Raw genomic sequence first — 27,879 nt, forward strand, 5'->3', positions numbered from 1 at the left:
GGGTTTTATGCCACGTTTTCTTGTGTAATTGGCTGCACATTGTGCAGCATCTCAATGTTAAATGTCAAGCCGATGCTTTGTTAAAAGGGTCTTATTATTCCAAAATTAAGCACATATCCTGTCCTGAAAACATTCGTAAGAACATGTAAGGTGCTATGATTATATGAACTGATGATCATTATTTATTATCAATAAAGAAACAACAAAGAAAGCTTCAATTGCTTCAATACACAGTTGGTGCATCTGCATTTATTTCTTAAAATATTTTAGAAAAAAAAAAACCAATGGGAATAATAATTGTACAAGTTCGAAGGAGAAAATTCTGTAATATTGTCACAGTGAAAATGTACGTACAATTATAAACAAAAAGTGAAAAGCATACATTTGTTACCAAACCCAGCAGATATGTCATTGTTTTTTCTATACATGTACATACACTACAAAAGAAGAGTGGAGTGAAATGGACTAGTAAGAAAGTGGACAAAGTCATGTATTTACTCAATTTAACTTGGGCCTTTCTCTAACCTCGGCTTGGGTGCTGCGTACGCAGCTGAAACAGAGGCCTATACATCTCTGGAGCAGAAACAAGACATATGACACAAGACATATTTTCTCAAAGTAAGATGTTTTTCTCAAGAATACCATTTTTAGCAGTGTACTCGCAAAGCTGTGCTCGCTTTGGACATTTTTGGGGTAAACTTACCTAGCAAATGGGTAATATTTGCCAGCTGAACCACGTTTGAAACCCTTGCAAACCCAACACTAGCCTGGAAGTTATTGCTACTTTGTGGCAGTCTGTGGTGCCAGTTTATGATGACTGAATAATTTAAAATTTTAAAAGCAAACTTTAAGTGTTTGTAAGTACAAGTTTAGGACGATGACAAAAAGGTCTTGTTTGAGCATGTGCCATATTCAGAGCACAACGGAGGCAAATACATGTACCCCCATGCCCTAGTCACTGCCTTGGTGCTCCTTGAAATATTCCGGGAGAAAAATAAAAATCCTTGAAAGAGCTGCCATTCAAGGTAAAACTGCTTTGCCATTTCAACACCAAAATAACCAGATTTATGCTATTAAAGATATTATTTTTATTTCTTAATAATTTAGACTGTCCTTTTGGTCAATGATTTTATTTTTGTCCGCCTTTATGAAATTTGATTTGCAACTGTAGACTTGGTATTGCATTTAAAAATTTAAAATCTTAACCGCACCCAACAATTTAAAAGCCAACATCATATTTTGTTGGATAAGTAAACTCGCCATACTTTACAGGAATCAGGTATACCACCATAATCAAAATCCAACAGTTTGGGTGTTGAGTTACCATCTGGTGTTGGACTTTGTTAGACTGAGTACAGATCCTAGTAAAGAACCCTAGAGGGTTAGCTTTGCTCGGCGTGCTACTCATAGTTTGAACCTGTAGTCGTCGAGTCCCTACTACATTCTTGAACCATCCGTAAGCCTCGTTAGAAACTGGTCATCTTCGATAGCGGTAGCGTTTGAAACGGAACCACAGCTGGAAGATACTGTTGTTGAACTGACAGCGGAAACCATGACGATGTGAATATTCCCATTCACGATTGACGATCTTGAAAGCAATGTCCTGCAGATGAATAGACAAAATACTTGAGGAACAAATCTGATAAACAGCCATAGGTGTCATAGAATGTATTGTGTATTTCCTTTAATTCACAGCCCAATTTCATGAGCCGCTTAAGCACAATTAGTAGCTAAACACAACTATGCTTAACAGATTAAGGTTACAAGCCTAAAGAACATGTCACATGTACATGTACAATCAGTGATTGGTATTTGCTTTGCCTGTTTGCTTAGCAAAAAGTTGTTAAGCAAGCACAACTCTCTGCTTAAGCAGCTCTATGAAACTGAGCCCAGCTGAAAAAGAAAATTGCAGAAGACTCGGATCAGAGTTAGAGCCCAAATCTTTCTGCTTTTTAGACCCAGTCTAGAGCCCCTCCACAATATTGATAATCTTAGTCCACAATATGACATAAACAGATAAAGGTTTTAACAACAGAAACAGACAGCAATCAAGACTAGTCCCCCGTCTTTAGACGCAAGGATAATGACAGCTATTTGTTTTCAGAACCAGGGATAAACATGACAAGCATGCAGTGTCGTAAGCTTAACATATCTTTGTGTTTGATTGGTCAGAGTGATGTGGGTGCAGCTGACAAACATCACCTCGGACCAATCAAAACACAGATATGGAAAGCTTTCTTTCAGTCCTCTGCATGCAGTGTCCACATGTGTACTATGCAGAGATGCCAACATTGAGTTTTAAAAAAGAGTAGCATCTCCCAAATGTTAAGGGCGAGCGCAGCTTGGGCTCCCTAAACCGATCTTTCTATTACTCTCTACAATGCTAATTAGCTCATTTTCAGGCATTGTTGTGAAATGAAAATTACCTGTATGCATCAACAGGACAGCTACAAATGTTTATAATGGCCAGTGAAAAAAAAACTTGAAAAAAACCCTGATTTTCCTCATCTTCTGACTTTGTTTCAAAAATAAAGGTAACATAAAAAAGGGTGGCCTTACTTAAATGTAACATAAAAAAGGGTGGCCTTACTTAAATGTTTTTGTTTTAATGATCAGAAATGCAACAACAAGCTATTGGAAGAGAGAAAAAAAAAAAAAAAAAAAAAAAACGTGTCCGGATTTTGGGAAAAAAATACGTGTCCGTATTTTGGGCATTGTCTGGACATTGGCGCTACAATTACTGGTAGGAAAACATGGAAACTGTCTAGCTTAGACCTCACAGGCCACTCAGTTGAAGGTATTTTTGTTCAGAAGGTCTCCTTTTTTTGTCGCCATTATTTCGAACTTTTTTTGCCAAGCTTCGATGAAGTACATGTACAGACAGCGTGGGCACAATAATAGTGGATACATGAGAGGAATGAGGTAACTGCGACACAATAGCTCACACACAACCTCATTCCCCCCACGCACGTGTGCACTATTCCCCATCGTGTAATAATAGAGATCAATGGGTACGATCTTGCAGCAATGCACTAGCGTAAAAAATGCACACTCAGCCTGCCAGCCAGCGGGGGAGGGCACGCAACAATCATTACGTCGAGACACGTACATTGTTCCAGTGAATTGTTCGAATGAATTCGCCGCTATTATTCAACACTGCGTTCTAAAATTAAAAGTGTTTTTTTTTCTTTTCTGTTACAATTGTTTTGATATTTTTCTTAATTTTTATTTCCACTGAATAGTTCATTCGTTGTTTGCATGTATTGTACCATAGAGTAAGCAGTCTCTGTCCTTACTCTATGATTGTACGATTTAATAAAATTATATTGGGCGGCTTGTTTAGCGTGTTTTATTGAGTATTATCGTAGCGTCGTAGTCACGGCTCGAAATCGTATTTGCTACGCCCAAATCGTGTATGTTGGTATCTCTGACTATGTACAGTACATGTATATGTACAGTGTATGGATTGGGATTGACCTACGCTAGAGACAACTCTCTGGCGTAACTCACGAGCCTCGAAGCATGACGTTACATGTTCAGGCTAACAGCAATCAAGCTAAGCCAATATTCACTCACCTCATAAGGTGGCCCAGCATGGAACCTGAGCACAGCAAAGTCTTCACTCTCATTAGAGGGTGTTAGTGTGTACTCGGGTGTCTGTCTCTTGTCAATAAGATCTGGGTAAAATATCTGGAGGAGAAAATAAAGACATAGCGTCAATCAGTTTGTATCACTGTAGACAAAATATATGTTGGCTCTAAAAATTCCGGACAGAGGCTTTCACTTAGTGTCACTTAATTTACCAAGCCAGTCTGGTTTACATGAATCAGCATATTGATCATTTACAGTCCAAAGCAATGTTTTAGCACTGTATACTCGGGTTTCCCGAGTCCTGTGAAAAGAATCCACTTGGCATACCACTTGGGTGGGATTTGGACCCCTGAACTTTGTTGAGCTAGAGCAGATGTCTTAGCACTAGACTACTGAGCTAGCCCGGTGGCCAGAAGCAGTTTGAACCCATAGAGTTATATATAAGAACTAGAGGGCGCACTGGTGATGCTTCTTGCACAAACGTGACGGGACCGCAATGAGACACGCGCGCCATTCTGCATGCGCGTTGAATATGAAGTACACGTTGGAGTTTGTGTTTATTGAACGCTGCGGCGTTGCTGTTTTGTCAATTATGCCCGTTTGTGCAACTTAGAAAATGGCCGCCTGCGCGCATGCCGGGGCGCGTATATAGGCCAGTGGGCCCTCTAGTTCTTATGTATAACTCTCTGTTTGAATCCTACATTTTGTCCCAGCCAATATCAATCTTTACATTTCAATTGCAGCATTAGAATCAGGCAAAAGAGATTTTGAGGTTCCACTAGGATATATAAATACTTACATTGAACTTATATCCCTGTACGACCTTGGGCGGAGGGTTGTCCATGTCATAATGGGTCTGGTTGTATTTATTCCACTCAAAACCCTGGAAAGAGTCAAGAAAAATCGTTATTGCTTTGGGACAAATGTTTTAAGAATTGTTGGCTTTTGATGTTTTTGTTAAGATGGCCATAGTGACTGCTCAAGTATGGTAACCCGCAAAAGAGGCATTACATGTACATAAAGTCAAAGAGCAGCTGGTACTCTCTCTTCTTTGATCTTGTGAAATGTATAACTGTATGCAGTTTAGTTAGGGTGATCATGTAAAAACATCATTCATTTGAATTGGAATCACCTCAAAATACTTGCATTTAAAGCCATTGGACACTTTCGGTACATAAAAAAATTTAAAAGTTCACAGATTTACAAAAAACTTACAGGGTTTACAGAAGGTAATGGTGAAAGACTTCTCTTGAAATATAATTCCATGAAAAGCTTTACTTTTTGAGAAAACATTAAAACAAAATCAATTCTCGATAACGAGAATTACGGATTTATTTTAAACACATGTCATGACACGGCGAAAAAGGTGCGGAAACAAGGGTGGGTTTTCCCGTTATTTTCTCCCGACTCCGATGACCGATTGAGCCTAAATTTTCACAGGTTTGTTATTTTATATAGAAGTTGTGATACTGTTAACTGAAAGTATCCAATGGCCTTAAAGTCACCAGGAAATATAATTTTTTTTCTTTCAAACATAAGAGTATATGCTTACGAACAATAAAACAATTTTTTTTAGGAATTGTTTGTCACGATTTAAATGTTTAAAAAATATATAAAGTTGTTTGGGGGGCTGACTCCACCTACCCCTTTTGTGACGTCAATCGAGGCAGACTTTGCCTGCAATGCGTATAGTAAACACGTGCAAAGTACATGTACGTCCAAGTCGTGAGTTGGTACATTTCACAAAGTGTTTTTCTGCATTCAGCAGCAATACACCTGGTCGGCATTGCCGGAAAAAAACATTTTTTATTTTTTTTTTTACGTACAAACTCACGACTTGGTCCGTACATGTACTTTGCAATTGTGTTAACTCTACGCATTACAGGCAAAGTCTGCCTCGATTGACGTCACGAACAGCACCCTCTCGGGTCGGGGTCTACTCTTAAATTTGTAAATAACATAAGAACTGATTTTTTTAAACCTTAGTTAACTGTTTATTCACATTCCACTCATCAAAACACATATATTAGTGACAAAAGCTTTATTTTGAAAAAATACCACTTCCAGGTGACTTTAACACGTGCGTACTAATGAGCAATTTACAATCGCCATTCAAGCGCTTGTAATTTTTTAACAAGCATGCACCCAAAGTAGTCACTTTTTTAAGCCAATCAGCATTGTTTTTCAGAACACCCCTAGCAGGGATAAATGATGAGAGGTATTGATACAGCGCGCTGCCATTGGTAGAGAGGCTGGATTCCATAGTGCTGTTGCCACAAAACTTACTGTGTGTACTCTGTTAAAGAAGCGTGGTTTACGAGGGCGGTATTTATCTGACCATAAGTAGGGTTTGTTCTGAACGTCCACCTCCACAGCAAAAGTGGCTTCTTCTGAATTCATCCCTTCTCTCGCTTTCTTGATGAACTCAGACTCTACGGTATTCTGAAAAAGAAAAAATAGAAAAAGTCAAAGGAGCAGCAGTGATTTCTGGATTAAAAAAAGTCAAAGGAGCAGCAGTGATTTCTGGATTAAAAAAAAGTCAAAGGAGCAGCAGTGATTTCTGGATTAAAAAAAGTCAAAGGAGCAGCACTGATTTCTGGATTAAAAAAAGTCAAAGGAGCAGCAGTGATTTCTGGATTAAAAAAAGTCAAAGGAGCAGCAGTGATTTCTGGATTAAAAAAAGTCAAAGGAGCAGCAGTGATTTTTGGATTAACTCCTTCATATACAATTTTTTAAAGCAGTTATTAAGCAATACATTGAAAGAAAATCTGTCTGGGTACATATAAAACCAATTTGGTGTGAACAAGGAACAAGGACAAATTGACCAGGTTTGAACCTGCAGCATCCGGGTGTATATGCTGGTGCTCTATCACCTGGCTGTTCTTGCCTAATATTGGCAGTCTCCCTATATTTGTCAATATCTTCGTTCTGAGGGTCCCAATTATACGTGTACAACTAAATGCACACGTTTTGTTGACACCAAACTAAAGCAATCATATTGTAGGTCTCTCTTGTGTTCCTGATACATGGTTATACTTTTATTCTTTTTAGTAATTCACTTCTTTTATCAATCTGTGACTTATTATAAATCAAATTTACAAGTTGTAATCGCAGTTGATATGGAATACAACTGTATGAACAAATTGCACACATACAAATTAAACACAATGTGTTTTAGATTATAATTATTTATAGTGATATTTATTAATCTTATTATTATTATTATTTATTCGGCCATTTTACAAAGTACAATGGCATTAATTGCAAACAAAGTTTAGCTACAGGACAAAAATTAAACAAACATGTTGGCATACAGGCAACTAAAGCACTGGTCCTGAATAAAGATGACTGACAGGAAGGTTTGGATACAACAAGAATCATGTGAAGAATATATGAGAGATGAGGGTAGATTGGGTAAGGACAGGAAATGGAGTGGGAGAGGAAACAGCAGGGAATTTGGAACAGAGACAACCCATTTCATGCTGGCCAAATGATGGCTTATACATGTAAATGTCTGTACATTTATTTGTTTCCATGACTTACCTCGACTGTTCCTGTAGTCATGAGCTGTTGACGGACTCGCTGTAGCTTGGCCTTGTCCTCATCGGGGTCAAAGATCAACGTCTCCGGGGGAAGAGTCTTATACTGATGGAGACGTGGGCTGTAGGAACCTTTCTCATACTCAACAAGACATTCCTCCTCAAGGTCTTCTTGTGTCAAGACAGACTCTGGCCTGTTAATCAACGAGAGACAAAAGGGTGATTTCAAAGCAATTTAGGTGTTAAAGGCAGTGGACATTGTTGGTAATTACTCAAAATAATTATTAGCATTAAACCTCACTTGGTAACGACTAACAGGGAGAGGTTGATGGTATGAAACATTGTAAGAAATGGCTCCCTCTGAAGTGACATAGTTTTCGAGAAAGAAGTAATTTTCCATGAATTTGATTTTGAGACTCCAGATTTAGAATTTAAGGTCTCAAAATCACCCATCTAAACGCACACAAGTTCGTGAGACAAGGGTGTTTTTTTCTTTATTATCTCGCAACTTCGACGACCAATTGAGCTCAATTTTCACAGGTTTATTATTTTGTGCATATGTTGAGATACACCAAGTGAGAAGACAGGTCTTTGACAATTACCAATAGTGTGTCCACTGTCTTTGATGGCACTGGACACTTTACTCAAATGATGGTTAGCATAAAAACTTACTTGATAGTGAGTAATGGAGAGCTGTTGAAACTGCTCCCTCTGAAGTAACATAGTTTTTGGGAAAGAAGTAATTTCTCATTAAAATATTTGAATTGGATACAAGACCCTGGCAGAGGTCTCGATTTCAAGCTTCTGAAGGCAAACAACTTGTGCAACAAGAGTGATTTTTCTTCCTTTATTCTCTCGCAACTTTGACGGCCAATATCCTTGGGTTGTTATTTTATGCATATGTTGAGATACACCAAGTGAGAAGACTGGTCTTTGAAAATTATCAATTGTGTCCAGTGTCTTTAGCTTCTCTAATAGTTTTCTTGAGAGAGCTTTAACAACACGAACAAACGCAACAAAGTGTGCAAGTCTTGCGAACATTGAAGCCATTAAAGTGCGCCAGCTTGCAATGGAAGTGTTGTCCAAAGGGGGACCAAATTTTTGGAAGTTTGCTGGAGACTTGCACAATCTATACAGAGTGCAAAAGGGTTAGCAAAAAGGTTAATACAAAAATCTTTACATTAGACAAATTAAAGGGAACATTGGTTAATGAAACCATTTGATTGTTTTTATCCTTTATATGAGTGTAGATATAACTACAATCAAACAAGCATAACAAATATTTCATTTTAAATGGTGGCTAGCGTTTTTGAGATAACGGCGTAATGTTCAGGGAGGTAGAATCATCCGTAAATGAAATACACAATTTCACATGTCTGAGAAATGTATCTGACAGAAATGTCTCTCAACTTCAAACTCTTAGTGGTGAAAACTGATACATTTTTCCATATCCACATTACTTCAACGTGAAGTGATTCTCAAAATGTTATGCTATTCAAATTCTGGGGAACAAAAACTTTTATATCAATCCCTAACCATTTCACTTTGAGATGAAACGATTTTATTGAAAGCTCCAGTACTTTTACCCAAGTAAGTTTTTATTGCCAATCATTTTAAGAGTGATTAAAAAACGTAGATCAGCTGAAGAAGGACGCAACAGCCCTCTTTTGAGGGCACATCTTTTTTGATGACAGTTTTTTTACTTTTGCCCTTCCCTGGACGGCCTGTGCTTGTTTTATTGTTTTGCTTTTTTTTGTCCGAAGAATTAAAATAAATAAATAAGAAATAACTGAGCTTAGGACGCTGATGCTGGACCAGGGTGCTCGGAAGGCGACCATCAGAGTTTCCAGAGAAGGCGTCGGCTGAAGACAGCCTCTCGCTGACTGACTGACTGACTTACTTACCAAACGAGTGACTTCCCTTTAATAATGTCCAGAGTACTGGCAAAAATTCTCAAGTTGTGGAGTTTTTTTGTATGATAACTCTAGCCATAGGAACTGAATTACTCACTCTTTAGCATCATCATCTGGCTTACTACTGGGGCCTGCTACCTCTTCTGCTGATTCTGGTTCTTGCTTGATACGTTTCCTAATCTCATGATCCTCACCATCTGAATCCGACGGAAGCTCAATCTTGACGGATTCCTGAAACCCTGAAGGCGAGTGTTTTGGATCGTTCAAAACTCCTTGCTGTAGAGTAAGATAATGAAGAAAGAGTTGAAAAAAAAAAAATAATAATAATAATAATAAATAATAATAATAATAATAATAATAATAACAACAATAACCACTTTTTATATAGCGCTTTTCACAACAGAAGGACGTCTCAAAGCGCTTCCAACATTATTACCCCTGGTCACTGGGCCCTAAATCATTCCTTAAACATCTCAGCTCCCTGGGGAGTATACAGCCTGTGCAATAAATATGCCCCACTCGGCTAAATCAATCACAAGAACAATCTCTGCCCTCGAAGGTGCCCATTTACCCCTGGGTGAAAGGCATGTACATAACAAAGTGTCTTGCTCAGGGACACAAGTGTCACGACTCCCGAACCCACACTCTGCTGAACAGAATCACAAGAGCTTGAGTTCATTGCTCTAATCTGCTCGACCCTGACACCATACATTGGAATGGTTAGCATTGTGATGTCACTATTAGAAAATATTACGATGCTATCGCTGAATGAGACTGGTACTAAATTTGATTGAATGGGATTGAGTTTCAAATATCACTGAATGAAATTTGGATCACAACATGAATGTGTGTGACAACCATCCTGCATCAATTTAAGGGACCATGGATAAATTAAGATCGCGGTCGCCCACGGGCAGACGTGTGACAACACAAGATCATGCAAAACTTGTCACAGGCTCCTCCCATGAGGATTAAGCGTTCCAGTGATTTTTACGTTGTTTGTGCATTTTGTTGTTTACATTTTGGTGCAGATTACACGGACAGTAGCCCACAAAGGGGTGAAGGATTAGTGTTTGCGCTCTAGCTCAGGTATACCATACTACACAGTAGATTTTGCCAACACCATTGCTCCATTGTTATACTGTGGTTCTCCCTCAAGACCAGGCGATTGTGTGAAAACGTATGACACTGGGTAGCTGTTTGTTGGAGTTGTCACGCGCCATTCGGGCCCGTGACATAATTTATCCATGCTTCCCAAGTTAAACCCTTAATAATCAAGATTAATGCCAAACTTTCTTCTAGCAATGTGAACATCTCATGTGCAGCTGCTGGCCAGTTGTAACTTCATCAAATTGCTTTGTAAATCTGAGTGTTTTTATTGTGTTTGTTTGTTCGTTGGGGTGTTTGTTGGTGTGTTTGTGTTTAAGTTGTTGTTGGTGTTTGTGTTGTTTCTATTTTTGTTTGTTTGTTTGTTTGTTTGTTTGTTTGTTTGTTTGTTTTTGTTTGTTTGTTTGTTTGTTTGTTGTACTTATTGGGGTTTCGTGTGTTGTTCTGTTTGTGTATTCTTACTTCATGTGTTTGTTTTAATGTCCGATGTGTGTTTGTGTACTTGTTGGTATTCCCTGGTCTGTTTGATGTGGGTTACGGTGTACTATTTTTGTCTACTTATAATAATGTTTTTATCAATGTTTAATTTTTAATGTTATATATTGTTGTATTTATATTCATATTTAAATTTATATTTTTACATAGTTTTTAACGATTCCTGTAAGTGGCGGCTTTCCGCTGTTGGATATCAATAAATAAAAAAAAAATAAAATAAAAAAAAAAACCCTCGTACCTGTTGCCTTAGTGATGCTAGTTTCCTCTTAAGTTTCTCCTGATGTTGTTCCTTTAATCTAGCTCTGGCCATGTAAGCATTCAACTGTTGAAGCAAAGACTCCCAATAACCTATGTATGGTAAAGAGGTAAACAAAATCATAATGTTGAGTCTCCCCACAGACAATATTTATGAAGATAATAAGAGAAAGTCTAAGTAGGATTTGAAACTTTGCATGGTGGAAATACGATTTGGAAAGGTTTGCGGTAACACCATGTAATGACTATCTCTAATGAGTTGGGGGTGGTTCTGAAAAGAACCGTTGGCGATGTGAATTTTGACCTCACAGATTTGCATTGAACAACTCTGATAAAACACTACGACATTTATCATGTTGAACAGACTGGGTATAAGGAAGCCAAGCCCATAACAAAAAATAATAAAACAATCTGGAATTAACCCCCACCCCCCTGCTAGATACATGTACTGTATGTGAAATAGCCCAGGATAATAAGGACATTCAACTCACTCTTGGCATTGCAACTTGGATAACAACCAAAATCTTTCTGTGTGACAATTAATACTGAGCAGAAGGGTGTTCACAGGTCTGGAAGCACCAACACCACCACAAGCAAAGAACCAGTGAGCTCAGGCCCCCTGACGTGATCAATTCTGGAAGGTCTACAGACTTTCCAGATTCACATTACCAAAAAGATCTAGGGCTTCGTCTGTCTTCAAAAATTGGACCCTGTACTCACCGATATCTACACCAGCATCTCCACTCTTGATACGGCGCATGATCTGTTCCTTTAAGGCCAACAACTGACTGTGTTTCTTGGCCAGGAATACCCCAGCAACGTCACCACTAACTGACACATTGATTCCTTCACGTCGATCAGCTCCATCTGAAAACAAGAAAAATTATAGTTTGGTAAGCACAAACACCTCGCAAGCCAGTCCGTTTCTTGACATTTGACCTAGGTGGTCCATAAATAATAGACTTTTTGGGGGGAACACAAGACCAATCCACGCACCAAGTTTACATGTATAAGTGAAGTCCTTCTAAAGTTATCGCTCGGACATTACAAAATAAAAATTGCCTAAATGACCTTGACATTTGGCCTTATTGGGATCCCAAGACCAATCCACACACAAAATTATGAGTTGATATGCTACATTCTTGAGTTCTGATCTAAAGAACCACCCTTGCATGCACACTAAAGGGGTGAAAGAACAGAAACAGTATGCCCCGAAGCCATCCGTGGGGCATAACAGAAAACAATGACAGATTTGTGTGCCACAAAACTTTTCCATATTCTATCTACCTTCGTTCAATGTTTCAGTATGATTTTACATGACTCTTTACAACAGCCAAAACCGGATGGCAACAAAACAACCAGACAAAGTAAAACAAATAATGTTTATTGTTTGTTGGTGTTCCTTTTGGCTCTGTCTATTTCAAACTGTATGGCGACACTAACCTTGCCCTTCGGGTGTGATTTTCTTGAGTTTGGTCAGCTCATCCTCAGCAATAACTGTCATGTCCTTCCAGAACTCTAGATTACTGGCTTTCTCAAGCTCCTTGTACACTATAATGTCCTCTAACAAATCCTCCAAGTCGGCAATCGTCAAACCCTTTATGCAAGAAAAAAAAAATAATGGTACATTAAAAGTTTACAAATCACAGGCGCAGTTTGTGCAGTTTGGATTTCATAAATTGCTTTTGCATATTTTGGAGCTCCTGATAAAGTGGGGGTATTTTTACCAAGAGTTGTCTCCAAAGTTAATGTTGGCAAAAAGAAACATTTATTTTCTAAGAAAAACATTTCACCCCTTTATGCATGAAAGAAAAGAAGGGTACATTCAAAGTTTACAACTCACCAGCGCTGGATTATAAGGTCGTTTGTGCAGTTTGGATTTCATAAAATTGCATTTGCATATTTTGGATCTCCTGGTAAATGGAGTTAGTTGATCAAGAGTGGTCTCCAAAGTGAATGTTGGCAAAAAGAAACACTTATTCTCTAAGAAAAACATTTAACCCCTTATGCATGAATGACAAAAAAAAAGGTACATTCAAAGTTTACAACTCACCAGCTCAGAGGTATAAGGTCCTTGGTGCAGTTTGTATAGATTTTATAAAATTGCATTTGCATACTTTGGAGGTCCTGGTAAATAGATTTGTTTTATCAATAGTGGTCTCCAAAGTAAATTTTGCCAAAAAGAAGCATTGAGTTTCTAAAAAAAATATTTACTTCAAGATTTTGATTTATGTTAAAACTTTAGGACCTAAAAATTGCAATTAACAACCTTAAAGCACTGAGCCACAAAAACTGTCAACCCTTCCATGTGTGGAAGCAAAAGAAACAGGAGATTCAAATTCTAAATCAAGATGTTCATATAATTTATAACAACATGTCTTTGTACAAACCTTGAGTACATTATAGGGTTCTTGCATCTCAACAGATAAATCATCATCTCCATCTGGGTCAACGTACTGGGCTAGTAAATCAATTGGCTTGGCTGAAACATACAAAACAAATTCATCAATAAAAGTAGCATAACAAAAATACAAATATACGGAACTGGGCACAAATTGCGACTTCCAGCGCTGGATTTTGAAAAAATAATAACCCTCCCCAGTATTTATATGACTTCAACCCCCTCCCCCATCCCTGAAAATGATGAAAGAATACAAATAAATAAACAAATATGTAAAAGAACATAAAACATTACTAGACAGGCATGACAGGAAAGCTGGGTTACCTTAGACGGGGTCTTGTTCAATACAAATTACATAAATGTATTTAAGACACAACAGAAATCTTTTACCTCGTCCATCTTGGATCCTGATCTTTGACCTCAGCTTGGCTTGATGCAAATGGAACTGAATAAAAAGAAAACCACCAAGTTAAGCAAACATTGTAAGGCGGTATCCGAATAGACGGCTACATCTATGGCTATGACTGTTGCTAAGGGTGTTGCTAAGGTAGCCTACAATTCGCTGCACGATTACGTGACGATCTAGCCATAGCCGTACCCAAAGCCAACAATGCCGACAGGGCCTTAATCTCCTGTACTTATGTCAAGCAATAAAACAATGAGCTTTCTTATGGTATCAAAGTTTGTTAACTTTTTAGGGTCTAACACAACAAAAAATACGAAAGAGCGGGATTTGAACTGATGGCCTCTGGCTTAATAACGTGCCAGCGCTCTACTAACTGAGCTATCTAGCCCTTTGTTGGCAACTCCCAAATATGTCAATATCTTTGTTTGGGGGGTGCCTGTCAGAAACCATACAACCATTTACTGCTGTGTAGCCAGGGATCACACCCAAGTTTTCGTCACAAACCTGGGCAGCAGCAGACAGGGGATCACCTTATGGGGATTGAACTTTTTATTTGAGATATCAAATAATACAATAAAAATGAGCTCTCAACAGTTACCAGTTGAAACCACTTTCATGTCTTTATCAATTTTTCTCTTAGTTTCTTTATATTGTTCAAAGTTTGTGTGTGACATTAGCAAGCATTAAACTAGAGGATGGGAATGAAACTGCTCGTCCAAAACACTATCATGTACTTTCCCCTATGAACAACTTACAGTGTCTTCTTGTTTTTCCCACTCCTTGAACGATTCCGCTTCCCTCATTCTCTGCAGTTCTTCCTGTTAAAATATTATAAAACAAAAAATAATATTGCTTAAAATATTTATATGCTCAAAACCAACAACTAGCTGGTGAATTGCAATGCGCATCTGTGTTGCTACTAGTAAATAAGCTTACTTAGCAGAAATACAAAACTTTGGGATTGGACAAAATATGGGCTATTCCTTTCCCCCTTTAATGACTGCTTTTCTCAAGAAAGTTGCCAGGCTCAAGGAGATTTTGAAACAAATCCTAAAAACACAATTTAATCTTAGTCTAAATCAATACACAGGGTTTGATGTAGATAAAAGCACAATTATAAAAATGGACACTTCTCTATCACCACTTTATGGGTCATTTATTTCCATCCTTAAACCATCCAAGCTTTTTGTGTGGAGTATAGAGGCTGAGCAGTCAAGTACATGTATGTAGCACAGTAAGCTTAATCAATCACACGAACCATCTCTACCCTCACAGGTACCCATTTACCCCTGGGGTGAAGAGAACCGACAATACATCTCTCTTGATATTCATGCATGTTGTCACCATTCTAACCCAAAATGAGGCCATCGGTGCACGTCTCGCCACCACCAGTAACAGCCACTCGATCCTAGTTATAGTGGCTGCACCGCTGGCCTTGTGTTGGGTTAGAATGGTGACGTCATGCATGAATATTAAGAGAAGCGTATAGTCCAGTGTTGCGTTTAAGGATACATTGTCATGACTGGGATTCAAACCCACACCCTAATCAACCAAAACATGAGCCCGGTGCAACAGACCCCTGGCATTGTCCACTATTACTGAGGTCAAACAATAGAAACATGTGCTTGTTTTCGCTCCACACACAAGTCTCAGCCAATGATTGGTCTTCCTTTGACCTCAGTGAGGGCGCTGTTAGTACTTGTGATGTCATATGCAAGGGGTCTATTAGACCGGACAATTGTTTCATTGGATAAACGTACAGTGAGGAAGGACTTCCATATCTGTGTTATGATTGGTCCGAGGGCGATGCAATTTTGTCAGCTTGGACTTTCAATTGTCTGCATGTAGTGTGTGCAAAATGTTTGTACATCATGTAATGTTGTTTTATTTACTATGTCATGTATACATGTATGTAGGCCTAAGTGTGAATTGACTGCGAATCTGCAAGTGAAATGAATGGAGGTCAATGGTACATCTTGCAGGATCTGGTCAGGCAGGTACATCTGGTGTTATTCATGAACATCGAAGTGTGACGCCAGATGTTCAGACTAGGGGCAATGACAGACCACTTGGCCATGACATACCTCCAGAAGACGATCAGAGCATACTGATCGAAACGTCGAGTTAATCCAACGGTTCTTTTCAGAACCACCCCAACTCATTGAGAGATTGTTATTACATGGTGTTACAGCAAACTTTTCTATATCATGACATACCTGTACACAAAAATGCAAATCTTCCGATCACATAACACCCATTTTATATAATCTCCACTGGCTTCCTGTTTATCATAGAATACAATTCAAAATCTTGCTTCTCACATTCAAGGCCCTCCATGGGTTAGCACCTTGCTACATTACACATCTTTTACAACAACGTAACATCAGACCAGGCCTTAGATCATCATCATCATCACACATACTCTATGTTCCCAAAACTCGTCTGGCAAGTGACGGAGACTGTGCCTTTTCCAGCTGAGCACAGCATCTCCGGAATTCCTTGCCAGACGAGCTGAGGGACACACCTGATCTGTCTACTTTCAAACACAACCTCAAGACTCATCTGTTCAATTTGTCAGCTTGCTAGTTTCCGGCGCCGAACTATTCCAGATACTGTGCGCCTTATAAATGTTATGTTATTATTATTTTTAAGTGGTCTTCATTCTGAAGAAACATTACTCACCAGTTCTTTTTCTCGTTGTTCTCTTTCCTTCTCTCTCTCAATCCTTCTCTGTTTTACCTTCTGCAGTTCAAGCTGGAGTTTGAAAAGAAGGAAGTATTCACACATTAGATATCAAAGTCAAGGAACAGAGACTTATTTGGAAACTTCCCTAGCTTTAACAGCAAGAAATTGTAACCACTGCTAAAAATCCCTTGTAAAGAGTGATCAATTTAAAACAAGGCATTGTCTTCCCCTTCTGGAAGGTAAAAACTTCTTGCCAACCAAAATGTACTGGCACATGTGAGTGTAAAAAGTTGCCAGCTGAATGTAAATGCATCTACATAGTTCATAGTGAATTGCTTTACCATAAACAAGCTGTATAAATGAATGGCTTTGTATGGACTTATACACAAAAGGAGAGCTAACTGTAAAATAATCCTTCAAAACTATTTGTATCATTGAACACAATACAGACACCCTCAAAAGAAGAATAAATCTGAATTTAAACTTACCCTGTTTTCTACTTGTTTTGACTTCATTATTCCTTTCCATCGCTCGTTTTCAAGACCTACCAATCCAACCTTTTCATTTTTCTGACAAAAGGGGAAAAGTATTGCAACAACCTTCAGAACATTGTATTCTCCTGGTACATTTGTGTGTATTAGAATTGTTATAATCGAGGCAACCGGACTTTCACGATCAGGCTTGTGTATAATATAAAAATAACAATACAATTGTAAGTATACAGTATATACTGTGTACACATGTACTTACATACTTTTTTTTCTTTCAGTTTGCAAGTAATTCAACTTTCTCAGAGTATGTTTTTTTTTTTTTTGCACCGTCTACCTACCCATATGAGCAGCCCAAGTGCATTTAAAGTGATTGACTTTTCTCCATAACGTATTTCCAATTATTAGGCTATAAATTGGTTCCAAAGTCTAAATGGGTAACTGCGAGGGTGGAGGTTGATATTGTGAATGAAAAAGCCTGTGGAGCGATATAAACTGTTGCCTAGGTTGTATACTCCCAATGGAGCTGAGAAACATTAAAAGAGATGTTATTGGCCCTATGACCAGGGCACTAATGTAAAGCGCATTGATACAGTTATTGTGAAATGCGCTATTTTAAGAGTTATTATTATTGTTATAGTACCACAATGTCCAAGCTAGCATTGGGTGCATCTTCCGTTTGTACATTTGGTATTGGGTGGAAACCTACCACATGCTTCCACAAAGTACCAAATCTTCCAGGCTAGCATTGGGTGCATCTTCTGTTTGTACATTTGGTATTGGGTGGAAACCTACCACATGCTTCCACAAAGTACCAAATCTTCCAGGCTAGCATTGGGTGCATCTTCCGTTTGTACATTTGGTATTGGGTGGAAACCTACCACATGCTTCCACAAAGTACCAAATCTTCCAGGCTAGCATTGGGTGCATCTTCCGTTTGTACATTTGGTATTGGGTGGAAACCTACCACATGCTTCCACAAAGTACCACATCTTCCAGGCTAGCATTGGGTGCATCTTCCGTTTGTACATTTGGTATTGGGTGGAAACCTACCACATGCTTCCACAAAGTACCAAATCTTCCAGGCTAGCATTGGGTGCATCTTCTGTTTGTACATTTGGTATTGGGTGGAAACCTACCACATGCTTCCACAAAGTACCAAATCTTCCAGGCTAGCATTGGGTGCATCTTCCGTTTGTACATTTGGTATTGGGTGGAAACCTACCACATGCTTCCACAAAGTACCACATCTTCCAGGCTAGCATTGGGTGCATCTTCTGTTTGTACATTTGGTATTGGGTGGAAACCTACCACATGCTTCCACAAAGTACCCCATCTTCCAGGCTAGCATTGGGTGCATCTTCCGTTTGTACATTTGGTATTGGGTGGAAACCTACCACATGCTTCCACAAAGTACCCCATCTTCCAGGCTAGCATTGGGTGCATCTTCCGTTTGTACATTTGGTATTGGGTGGAAACCTACCACATGCTTCCACAAAGTACCCCATCTTCCAGGCTAGCACTCGGTGCATGGGTTTTTTCTTCCGCTTGTACCTCTAGCACTACATGTACATGGAAACTCTATGGCTTAAGTACGTTAGACTTTGTCTCTACAGTCTACTTAAGATAGTCTGTTGTTTGGACCGTCTACATGTTGGACAGGATAGTTTACCAACAGTAATGGGGTAAACTATATGTGAAAATTAACCTTGTGCCAGATTTAAAGAAAGAAAGAAAAATACCAAAGCAAATCAACTTAAGAGGAGATTCTTAATGGGAAACATCTGTAACAATATTTGTCATTTCCCAGCTCTTCTATTAATTTCATTCTGTCTATCTTACCTTTTGCCAAACGAATGTGTCCAATAGGTTGGGATCTCCAAAGGGATTGTCAACGTTAGTGTAGCCCTGAATAATCAAGAAAACCAAAATATTTTGATTAAACAGTTGTTGTTTACAAAGTCAGATATGACTGAATGTAGAATGTTCCACTAACAGAATTGTATTGCAAATATCAAGTTATAAATCACAAGGGAAACTGAATGGATAAATTTTAAAATAATTTGGGGTTGAACAGAAGTTTTTTACAAGAGCGGGATTCGAACCAACTACCACCGGTTTAAGAAGCCGGCACTATACCAACTTAGATATCTAGCTCTATGGTGGTGATCTCTCTATTGTCAGTATCTTAGTTTGGGGGTGCCATTCAAAGGCCACTCAACCTGTATAACTGCCATGTAGCCACACATCCAAGTTTATGATACAACCTGGGAAGTGGCAGCCAAGGGGTCACCTTAAAGAATTTGGGTATTTTTTGTTACACAAAACACTATGTCCACAGATTTACAAGATTTGGGAGACTTTTGGGACGCCCGGGTAAATCCATTGTTCTTGGTAATGTGCACATCCTCGGAACCACCCAAAAAGTGAAAATTTACCTGCTAAGTCTGCTGCCACCTATCGTTCCAAAGTAAACCATTGCAGTGCAACATGCAGCACTTGTGCAAACAAACTTGACTATAAAAACAAATAGACCGATCCATTAAGCTCCGCCCCATTGCGTATTGACCAATCACAACGCAACGAAGGTCCAACATGCGTGCGCGTATGCTTGGCATGCGCGGCAGAGTTGTGCAGAAAGGCATTGGAGAGACCCACGTGTTCGTGCTCACACTTGCGTCATTGGCGGAGCCTACTGGATCGGTCTATTGCCTCCAGAGCTTGGGTTTGAAGGCAGCCAACTGACATGACTTAAAGTTAACTGAAACCATTTCCAGATTATAACCAAAGACTGATGCGGTTATCTTCTTACTTACCATCATTTCTTCGTCCCAGCCCATCTCCTCCTTGCGTTTCCGATCCTTAGCGAGTTTCTTGGCCAATCTACGGGTCCTCTTTTGCTCAACACTTTCTGTAATTTTCATCAGCTCCTTCTGCTGTCTGTAAAAAACACAAAGTAAGGAAAGTAGAGGGAGAATTCACAATCGGTAAAAGGAGAGCTAATAAAACTGGGGTGTTATCGAATGAATGACTTTGAACAGCCTCCTGTCAAAATGCAACCATTTTTGGCAGATTTCTTTTTGTAAATTGACATAAGGTACAAAAGAAAATTAAAAATGTTTATTTTTGTACTCATATATTTTTTGTTCCAGGGAGTGGGGGGAAGGGTAACTTTTTTATTTTGTTTTTATATCTTTAATTCATGTGCGTTTGTAAACTTTGTAGTCAGTAGCATCGGAGTTAAAGGCTTTTCAGTCACAGTTGTTTAGTTAACTTTTTTAATTCCAGGCATGTGCCAATGTCTTGGTTTGTGATTCTGTATATTGTTTGTACCTTTTGCAGACAGGAAAAAGAAAGACGTAAAGATTAAATTTACATGCTACGCATTTCTGTGCAATTACATATAGGCCTATACACAAACTGTTGGTTTAAAATTGGTTTCCGGTGGCTCTCAACTCGATGGAAAAAGTTTCATGGAAAGTAGAAATAGGTTATGTAGTTATCCAATCCAAACTATTTAATCTATCAAACATCATTTCAAAAAAGCTCTTTGTACAGAGAATTTGTTGTCATTTTCAAGAAAAACAAATATTTGCTCTTAAGTGTGTAGTTTCTGCAAAAGTGATTGCATTTTTTTCCCGCCAGACATTGATTGATTAGTACATGTAAATCTTACTTTCTCTCCTCTTTTGTCAACTGCACTCGTCTCGGCTCTTCACGTTCCTCTCTGCTGCGTTTCTTCTCTTTCCTACGACTGCTGGATGACCTCGATCGCGACCTTGACGTTGACCTGGGTCTCCTGGAGTGCTTCTTGTGCTTGTCATGACGTCTGGACGGCGGTAGCGAACTTGATCTTTCCCTTGAGCGTCGTCTGTGTTGGTTTTTCCTCCTCTTGTTGTAGCTGTCTTCACTGCTACTGTCGCTGCTGACTGAGTCGGAGCTTGATCTTGATCTGCATTTAAAGAAAAATACAAGTTCTTGTACTGTACACTACTGCATTTAACACAAACGTATCACTGCATCTTACATTAGTGCCCTCGTCATTGGGCCCATAACATTTTCATTGTTTAAGTTGTAGATAGGCTTAAACAGTACATGGTAGACAACTGTTGGAAAAGTCAACAGTCCAGACAGCTTGAGTGGACGGTTTGGCGTGGTATTCACGTTCCTCTTTACAGACAGGGCCTCGACCATCGTACTGTACTGTCTTGGCATGCACAGGCGTCATCCCCAGGGGATGGGGACTCCGGGGTGGGGAGGGGGACTCTGGGGTGGGGAGGGCGAGTTCGGGGTGGGCTCACAGACAGGCTATAGGTCAGGGGACACAGGCACAGGGGACAGAGACATAGAACACATGCAAAAATGGCGGAAAAGCATGTGGCTTGAATGTTTCGTGCAATTCTAGACGATTCGCAGACTTATTAATAATAATTTTTTTATTTTATGAAACTTACATTAAATTATATCTAACCAGCTGTAGAACAAATTAAATAAATCAAACAAATGCTTACTAATTTTATTCAATACATTTTGATGTTACGTTTAATATTTCTAAGTGCATTGCCATTTACTGAGCAGCCATTCATTCAACCATCAACTTGTCTTGTCTTGGGCTGTTGGCCCTCTGTGTCGAGTTGTCTGAACCCATGAGTTGTCCAGTGCACGAGTTGTTGTACTTGTAATGTTGTATGATCTCTGTGAATGAGACTGCTGAGTTATTTATTAATAATTATCATACTTATTTATAATTTATTTAATTTATTTGTTTTAAAGGCAGTGGACACCATTGGTAATTGTCAAAGACTAGCCTTCACAGTTGGTGTATCTCAACATATGCATAAAATAACAAACCTGTGTAAATTTGAGCTCAGACGGATGCGAAGTTGCGAGATATTACAGAAAGAAAAAACACCCTTGTCACACAAAGTTGTGTGCGTTTAGTTAGATGCTTGATTTCGAGACCTCAAATTCTAAATTCGAGTGTTGAGGTCTCGAAATCAAATTTGTGGAAAATTACTTCTTCCTCGAAAACTACGTTACTTCAGAAGGAGCCGTTTCTCACAATGTTTTATACTTACTATCAACCTCTCCCCATTACTCGTTACCAAGTGAGGTTTTATGCTGATAATTATTATGAGTAATTACCAATAAGTATTGCCAATAGTGTCCACTGACTTTAACTTTTATTTCATAATCATTCATTCATATAAAAAAAATCATAATAAGGAAACTTTCCAGATGGCGCCACCACTTTGTCACTCATTTTAACAAAAAAGGATATCTGATTGAGGTTAATTAGATACTATATTTATTTCATATCGAATGAAAGAGTGGTGGCGCCATACGGAATGTTTTCCAAAATAAAACTAAATTCTATTATAAAAATAAAATTAAAAGTAAAAAACTAAAATAATAATTATATTATTTAAAATTAATAACATAAATAACACTAACTTATTTAATACTGGAAACGAGAGAGGCTGTTGACACATCGGCAAAAACCTGCACGCTTTTATTTGGGAATAAAACATTTGAGTCCACCACTCAACTCAAATCAAGAAAGAAGTTAATCTTTAAACGTAACTGTCCGGAAATTGGGCGACAGATAGCCCCGTCTAGTGTTTTACCTTCGTCTTTTGTCATAATCCCTTTGTTTCTCTCTTGATCTCGACCTCGAACGTCTTTTTCTTTTCTCGGTTCTTCCCATGACGAATGAGACCCCTGAGTGAGACTACATGTACTTACAAAAAAATTTCCCACGTCAAAATATCCAAAAAACTAACAACTTGATTTGTCTCGCGATCCGTGCTCTGCACTCGCAAAACGTTTTGTGTTTTTAACATTGTACTTATTCCTAGCATGGGAAAGGCCCGTCACGTCTTCACACTGTTTTGTTTGATTGTCTTAAAGCAACATATTTTAAAATAAATATACACTTTTTTACCAGTTTTAAATACAAATTAGGCTTTTATGTATTTTGTTTTAAGTTATATGTAATATTTTATTAATTATATTTTAAATAACTTTGTTTGTTTTTTTAAGTTTGGAAGTACCATCAGACTGTGCGCCTTACGCCATATACCTTACGCAGTGCTGTTTTGCTGTGCTAATGACATTGGAAGCGTACAGGTACCTTTATTGCCCTTTGCCGTCCTATTATTTAAAGGTAATACTTTCAAACGGAATCTTGGCGACGGCGGACGCTTCTTTTTCCAGTCTTGGCATAGGCCTAACTTGTAATCTAGTGAAACTCTTGAGAATCATTGAATTGTGACTGATTTGCTTGATTGACGATGAGATGAGATCATGGTAAAGTTAACAATCAGCTTCCAAATTAATTATGGATTCTTTTAGTTTTATAAAGTGGTTTCAGTTTAATAAGTTTAACTAGTTATACTTACTACTGCTAGTGCTAGTACTACCTAGTCAAGTTTCAGAATCATTCAGACTCAGATCAGATTCAGATTCAGAATCAGTCAATCAGAGAATGCAATGTTTGTTAAACTTAAATAAGTTAAACACTTAATTAAATTTCGATTTGATTTGACAAACAAAACTAGGGTTAAATTTTAAAGATTATGATTTGCACAAAACATGAAGAAAAAAAACAGGCATGCCTAGTTACATTATCCAACTACGCCCCTCCCCACTTTTTGTTATTTTATGTGACTTTTGTTTTAACCCAATTTAACTGAAATGTGTACCAACTGCAGTTGTAAACATAAGGTTTCTCTTCCGTCTTGTCTTGTCTTTACTGCACAAACCACCGCCACTGGGCTGTGTAAACGTGCACATGTGCAACGTGCAGACCAGGTTTATCGCGATTCAGAACCGCAATGCGTTGTGGGTAGGTAGATGGGGCAGTTTGCTATGCGGTGTATGTTGTCATGCCTGACTCGCGCATGCATCGCCTATATCTTTGTGTGGGTTCAACAGCGCCCTCTCTTGATATTTTGCTATTTGCGATAAACCTTATTGTATAAGTAACAACCCCTAACTAAACTATTAAAGACCCATTAGTTTGAGTGGGCTTTGGTTTAGTTTTTGTCAATTGCAATGTATTACCTTAAAATCCTTTTATGTTTACATCAACATCTTCAGGTAAAATGTTAGATGACTATTGAAAGACTGAATAGATCGATGGAAGACACATCTGCAGGCCTCACTGAGCAGGTGGCTGACCAGGCCCTGACGGACGAAGGGAAACTACGCCACCATGAAGACTTTGAAGTTGATTCCATCTGCAGTGAATTAGAACACACAGAACTTACCGATGAGGAGACGTCTGCACTCCTCAATGATGCCTTGGAATTGAACAAACGTCTTAAGGCGGAGCTGAGGAGACAAGAGCACCAGGATGAGCAAAAACTCAGTAGAGATGGGACGAGAAATAAGGCTGCAGGGTTTGACAATCGTGGGAGATCTGTTGGGATGAGCAAGAGAGGTGACGCTAAGAGTGCATCCCTGCCGCCCATCCATCCAAACAAAGGACTGTCACACAATCAAAGACGGATCCACAATTCAATGGAGTTTAGAGATCATGTCAAGAAGACAAACTCCAAACCTGCTCCTGTTATGCAGAGAAAAACCCAAAGTGCTGATAGACAAGTAGGTGGAAAATGATTGGCTTACAGTGGTAGCTTAAAGATGCTATGTAAGATTTTTGGCCGATTTGACCCACAAATTTTGATTTAAGATTCAATAGGTGTTTTGATAGGGGTCGAGAAAGTTACAAGCTTTCATTTGAGCCATTGCTCGAAAAAGTCTGCCAATTATTAGTAGCAGTGAAATAAAGTGCTCAAAATTAGTTTTTGTAGGGATCCCGACAATATATCACAAGACCAATTCTTATGTGTTTTATAAGAAACGTTTTAAATTTTTGTCATGGTTCGTGAACATTAAAAGTAAAAGTTAAACTTTTTTCAATAGAGTGGGTGATACTCTTTGAAATACCATTCACTCATAAAAAATCTATTTTTTAATGTCTGGGGCAAAAAATCTGACATAGCATCTTAAAAGACCTGCTTGAACGAAAGGCCTGATTTTTTTGTGTACACAAATCAAAAATTACATTTAAATTGTGAACAAACGCATTATAGTTAAAATAGCATTTCCGAGGTAAACTTTCCGCTCAGGTAGCTGTTTAATTGTTAGGTTGCGGAAAATGTTGTTTTTTTATAATCAAGAAACATAACAATAATTAAGTAAACATTTCTTGTTTTTGTTCAGCTTGGTTTTGTGTTTCTATTAGAATTTTTTAAACACCAAAAGCTGTACTTTGTTTTTCTCTTCTCCAGGCAAGTCAACGACCTGCATCATCAGGAAGTGTGCGGAGAGTAATTCAGTCAGCAGAGTCCAAACAAAGACCGGAGTGGAACGATAGGTTTTCCTATTGACTTTTTGATATTTGAAGTTGAAGCTGAAGGGACTCACAATGGACTCTTCCCATGAAATTTGCTAGTTACATTCGCGCATGCGTACAAACCCTATTTGTTGGCAACTATAGAGTTGTGCACTTGGCAGATGCGCAAACGCATTTGCGCAAACGCAGCACCTGTAATCCCTCATTTTGCCAACCAAAATGTTAATATATGTGCAATTAACATTTATGGGAAGGGTCTATATTTGTGTTAGGAATGATTTCTGCTTCATTTCAAGAGTGTGATGATCATTTGAGTTTATACTTTTTATGTTCTTTATGTTCGTTTGTTGTGTTCTTTTTGGGATGGGGCGGGGGGCGCCATCCATGGTCAAATATACCTGATGGTGCATACCAAAGTAGGTTACAATTACAAATGTACTGTATGTACATGTAGGATTCTGTCTATTCAGAGCACATGACATTGTTTTGATCTTTTGCGTAAAATATAACTTCAGCTTTTAGTTGTTTTGATATGTACACATTTCCTTTTGTCATTACAACAAACATGTCAAAACTATTGGAATGACTTAAGTATCACAGTTGTTACCAATACCATTGCTGTTTGTATATGTACTATACATAATCTGTTTGAGTTTGCCAAAGTTTTGCTTTAAATTTGTTTTATTCCGAATAGGCTACCTGTAAAGGGAATGTTGAGATGAGAGGATAGGTACAAGAACTTTCATTTAGCTGAATTCAGACTCTTTTAGTGTGAAGGTTAAAACATAATCTGTTTGAGTTTGCCAAAGATTTGCTTTGAATTTGTTTTATTCAGAATAGGCTACCTGTAGATGGAATGTTGAGATGAGAGGATAGGTACGAGAACTTTCATTTAGCTGAATTCAGACTCTTTAGTGTGAAGGTTAAAACATAATCTGTTTGAGTTTGCCAAAGATTTGCTTTGAATTTGTTTTATTCAGAATAGGCTACCTGTAGATGGAATGTTGAGAGGAGAGGATAGGTACAAGAACTTTCATTTAGCTGAAATCAGGCTTTTTTAGTGTGAAGCTTAAACAAAAAATAAGGTATTTTTCTCAATATCTTCATCTCTTGCACTGCGGATACTGTTCTCTAAAGCTCCTTGGAATGTAGTTGCGTTAACGTAACCCTCCTCCCGCCGTCGGGAGGAGGGTTGCGTTATCGCAACTACTTGGAATGTTTGAATCTATAAATCCAAGGATTATCAAAAGGTGGGCATGTGAATGCTATAAATCAAATTATTATATACCTCCAAGGGTCTGGATCCCCGTTTTTTTGTCAGCGGTGACCATCACCTCTGATGTGTAGACAATGATTGAAATGGTACTATGCCATACTACATGTATAACTCCGTCCCTGATAGTAACATAGCTGTGTGCAATACCCTTTTCAAAACGTTTTGGTTTAAATATTGTACATTGGTTAACTAAAGTTTATGAGTACAACAGGTGTGTCATTCATGGCTGAGTGAGCGTTTTTTTTTGTTTTTTTTTCTTCTTTTTTTCAATGTCGTGCAAATGGGTATTAATTGGTTTTTCTCTTGTCCCTGATGGCCGATCAATCTTAAACTTGTACAGGTTTGTCGGTGGATTGCATAAAGTGCTTACACTGACTGCCAGCAACTTTTGTATCCCTTTAAATGCCGTGGCTGCTTATTGTTACTACATGTATGTACCGTAGTAGATGTTGGAATTTTAAGTAATTTGTTATTTTGTGTGTGTGCTAACTATTTCAGTATTCAACCAGGAGAATGATAAGTACACTAGTTGTGCAAGTGCTTGTGGCATTTCATTTTGGCTGTAAAATGGCGAATTGCCGTTTTCCTATTAGCCTTTAGTCAAGGCGCACGCGGCACACCGGATAGCACGCAGGGCCCCAAAAATGTAATGCACGAAAAAAGACTATCACCGCGAGCCGCGAAGCGCCTTTACCAACTCGTTTTGGGGGCCTTATGTTTTTCTTTACATTTGCCAACGATTTTGGTGGGAAAAAAATCATCGAATGTCTTGTGACATCATGCAAGTAATTGTGGCTTCTTATTGGCCAGCAACTCACCACGCTAATGCATTATACATTACATTTTCTCCCCCTAAAATCGTTGGCAAATGTAAAGAAAAACATAAGGCCCCAAAACGAGTTGGTAAAGGGGCTGCGCCGCTCGCGGTGATAGTTTTTTTTCGTGCATTACATTGTTGGGGTTGTGCTTGCCATCCGGTGTGCCGCGTGCGCCTTGACTAAAGGCTATTTCCCTATTAGTACAGGGGATTTTTTCCAAACTTCGGCTCTGGGCTTTGCTCGATGTTAGAAACACTGTATAGAGATTGTACACTGTTCACAAATGATGCTGGAGATCAAACCAACATTTGAGAAATCCCCAATGTCATGAAGCTGTTATTTTGTTGGAGGCACTGGATGCCTTTTATAATTGTCAGAGACCAGTATTTTCACTTGGTGTATCCCATCATATCGGTATTTAAGTTACAAGACAATAGATGAAGAAAAAACAGCCTTGTTGAACAATTTGTTGTGCTTTCTTCAGATGCCCTTCAGGCCTGAAGTCTTTTAAAATATTTGATTGAGAAATTTCCTCTTTTTCAG

General features: G+C 38.5%; 2 protein-coding genes across 2 annotated transcripts; one reads left to right on the forward strand and one right to left on the reverse strand.

Annotated features, from left to right (window-relative positions):
- Window positions 1–222: 222 nt before the first annotated feature.
- Window positions 223–22,693, reverse strand: LOC117295413 (cactin-like). Its single transcript, XM_033778059.1, has 18 exons — window positions 22,508–22,693; window positions 20,557–20,832; window positions 19,697–19,820; window positions 18,723–18,788; window positions 16,881–16,961; window positions 16,390–16,461; window positions 14,463–14,525; window positions 13,692–13,746; window positions 13,291–13,382; window positions 12,344–12,497; window positions 11,621–11,767; window positions 10,884–10,993; window positions 9,141–9,319; window positions 7,135–7,324; window positions 5,878–6,033; window positions 4,391–4,474; window positions 3,577–3,690; window positions 223–1,603 (listed from the first exon to the last, which is right to left on the reverse strand). The coding sequence occupies exons 1-18, from the start codon at window positions 22,585–22,587 to the stop codon at window positions 1,478–1,480; spliced, it is 2,169 nt and encodes a 722-aa protein (XP_033633950.1). The 5' UTR covers window positions 22,588–22,693; the 3' UTR covers window positions 223–1,477.
- Window positions 22,694–23,077: 384 nt separating this feature from the next.
- Window positions 23,078–27,114, forward strand: LOC117295850. The gene is made up of 3 exons (XM_033778625.1): window positions 23,078–23,189; window positions 23,982–24,488; window positions 25,178–27,114. Exons 2-3 carry the CDS (start codon window positions 23,994–23,996, stop codon window positions 25,274–25,276), a joined length of 594 nt encoding a protein of 197 aa, XP_033634516.1. The 5' UTR covers window positions 23,078–23,189; window positions 23,982–23,993; the 3' UTR covers window positions 25,277–27,114.
- Window positions 27,115–27,879: the final 765 nt, after the last annotated feature.

This window comes from Asterias rubens, chromosome 10 (assembly GCF_902459465.1).
Source record: "Asterias rubens chromosome 10, eAstRub1.3, whole genome shotgun sequence".
Taxonomy (NCBI): Eukaryota; Metazoa; Echinodermata; class Asteroidea; order Forcipulatida; family Asteriidae; genus Asterias; species Asterias rubens.

Coding starts and splice junctions, on each gene's coding strand:
- LOC117295413 (XM_033778059.1), bottom strand. CDS start 22,587: ATGGGAAGAACCGAGAAAAGAAAAAGACGTTCGAGGTCGAGATCAAGA. Junction 9,320..10,883: donor TAGCATCACTAAGGCAACAG/GTACGAGGGTTT, acceptor CTTACTCTACAG/CAAGGAGTTTTGAACGATCC. Junction 7,325..9,140: donor CCAGATGATGATGCTAAAGA/GTGAGTAATTCA, acceptor GTTGATTAACAG/GCCAGAGTCTGTCTTGACAC.
- LOC117295850 (XM_033778625.1), top strand. CDS start 23,994: ATGACTATTGAAAGACTGAATAGATCGATGGAAGACACATCTGCAGGC. Junction 24,489..25,177: donor CCCAAAGTGCTGATAGACAA/GTAGGTGGAAAA, acceptor TCTCTTCTCCAG/GCAAGTCAACGACCTGCATC.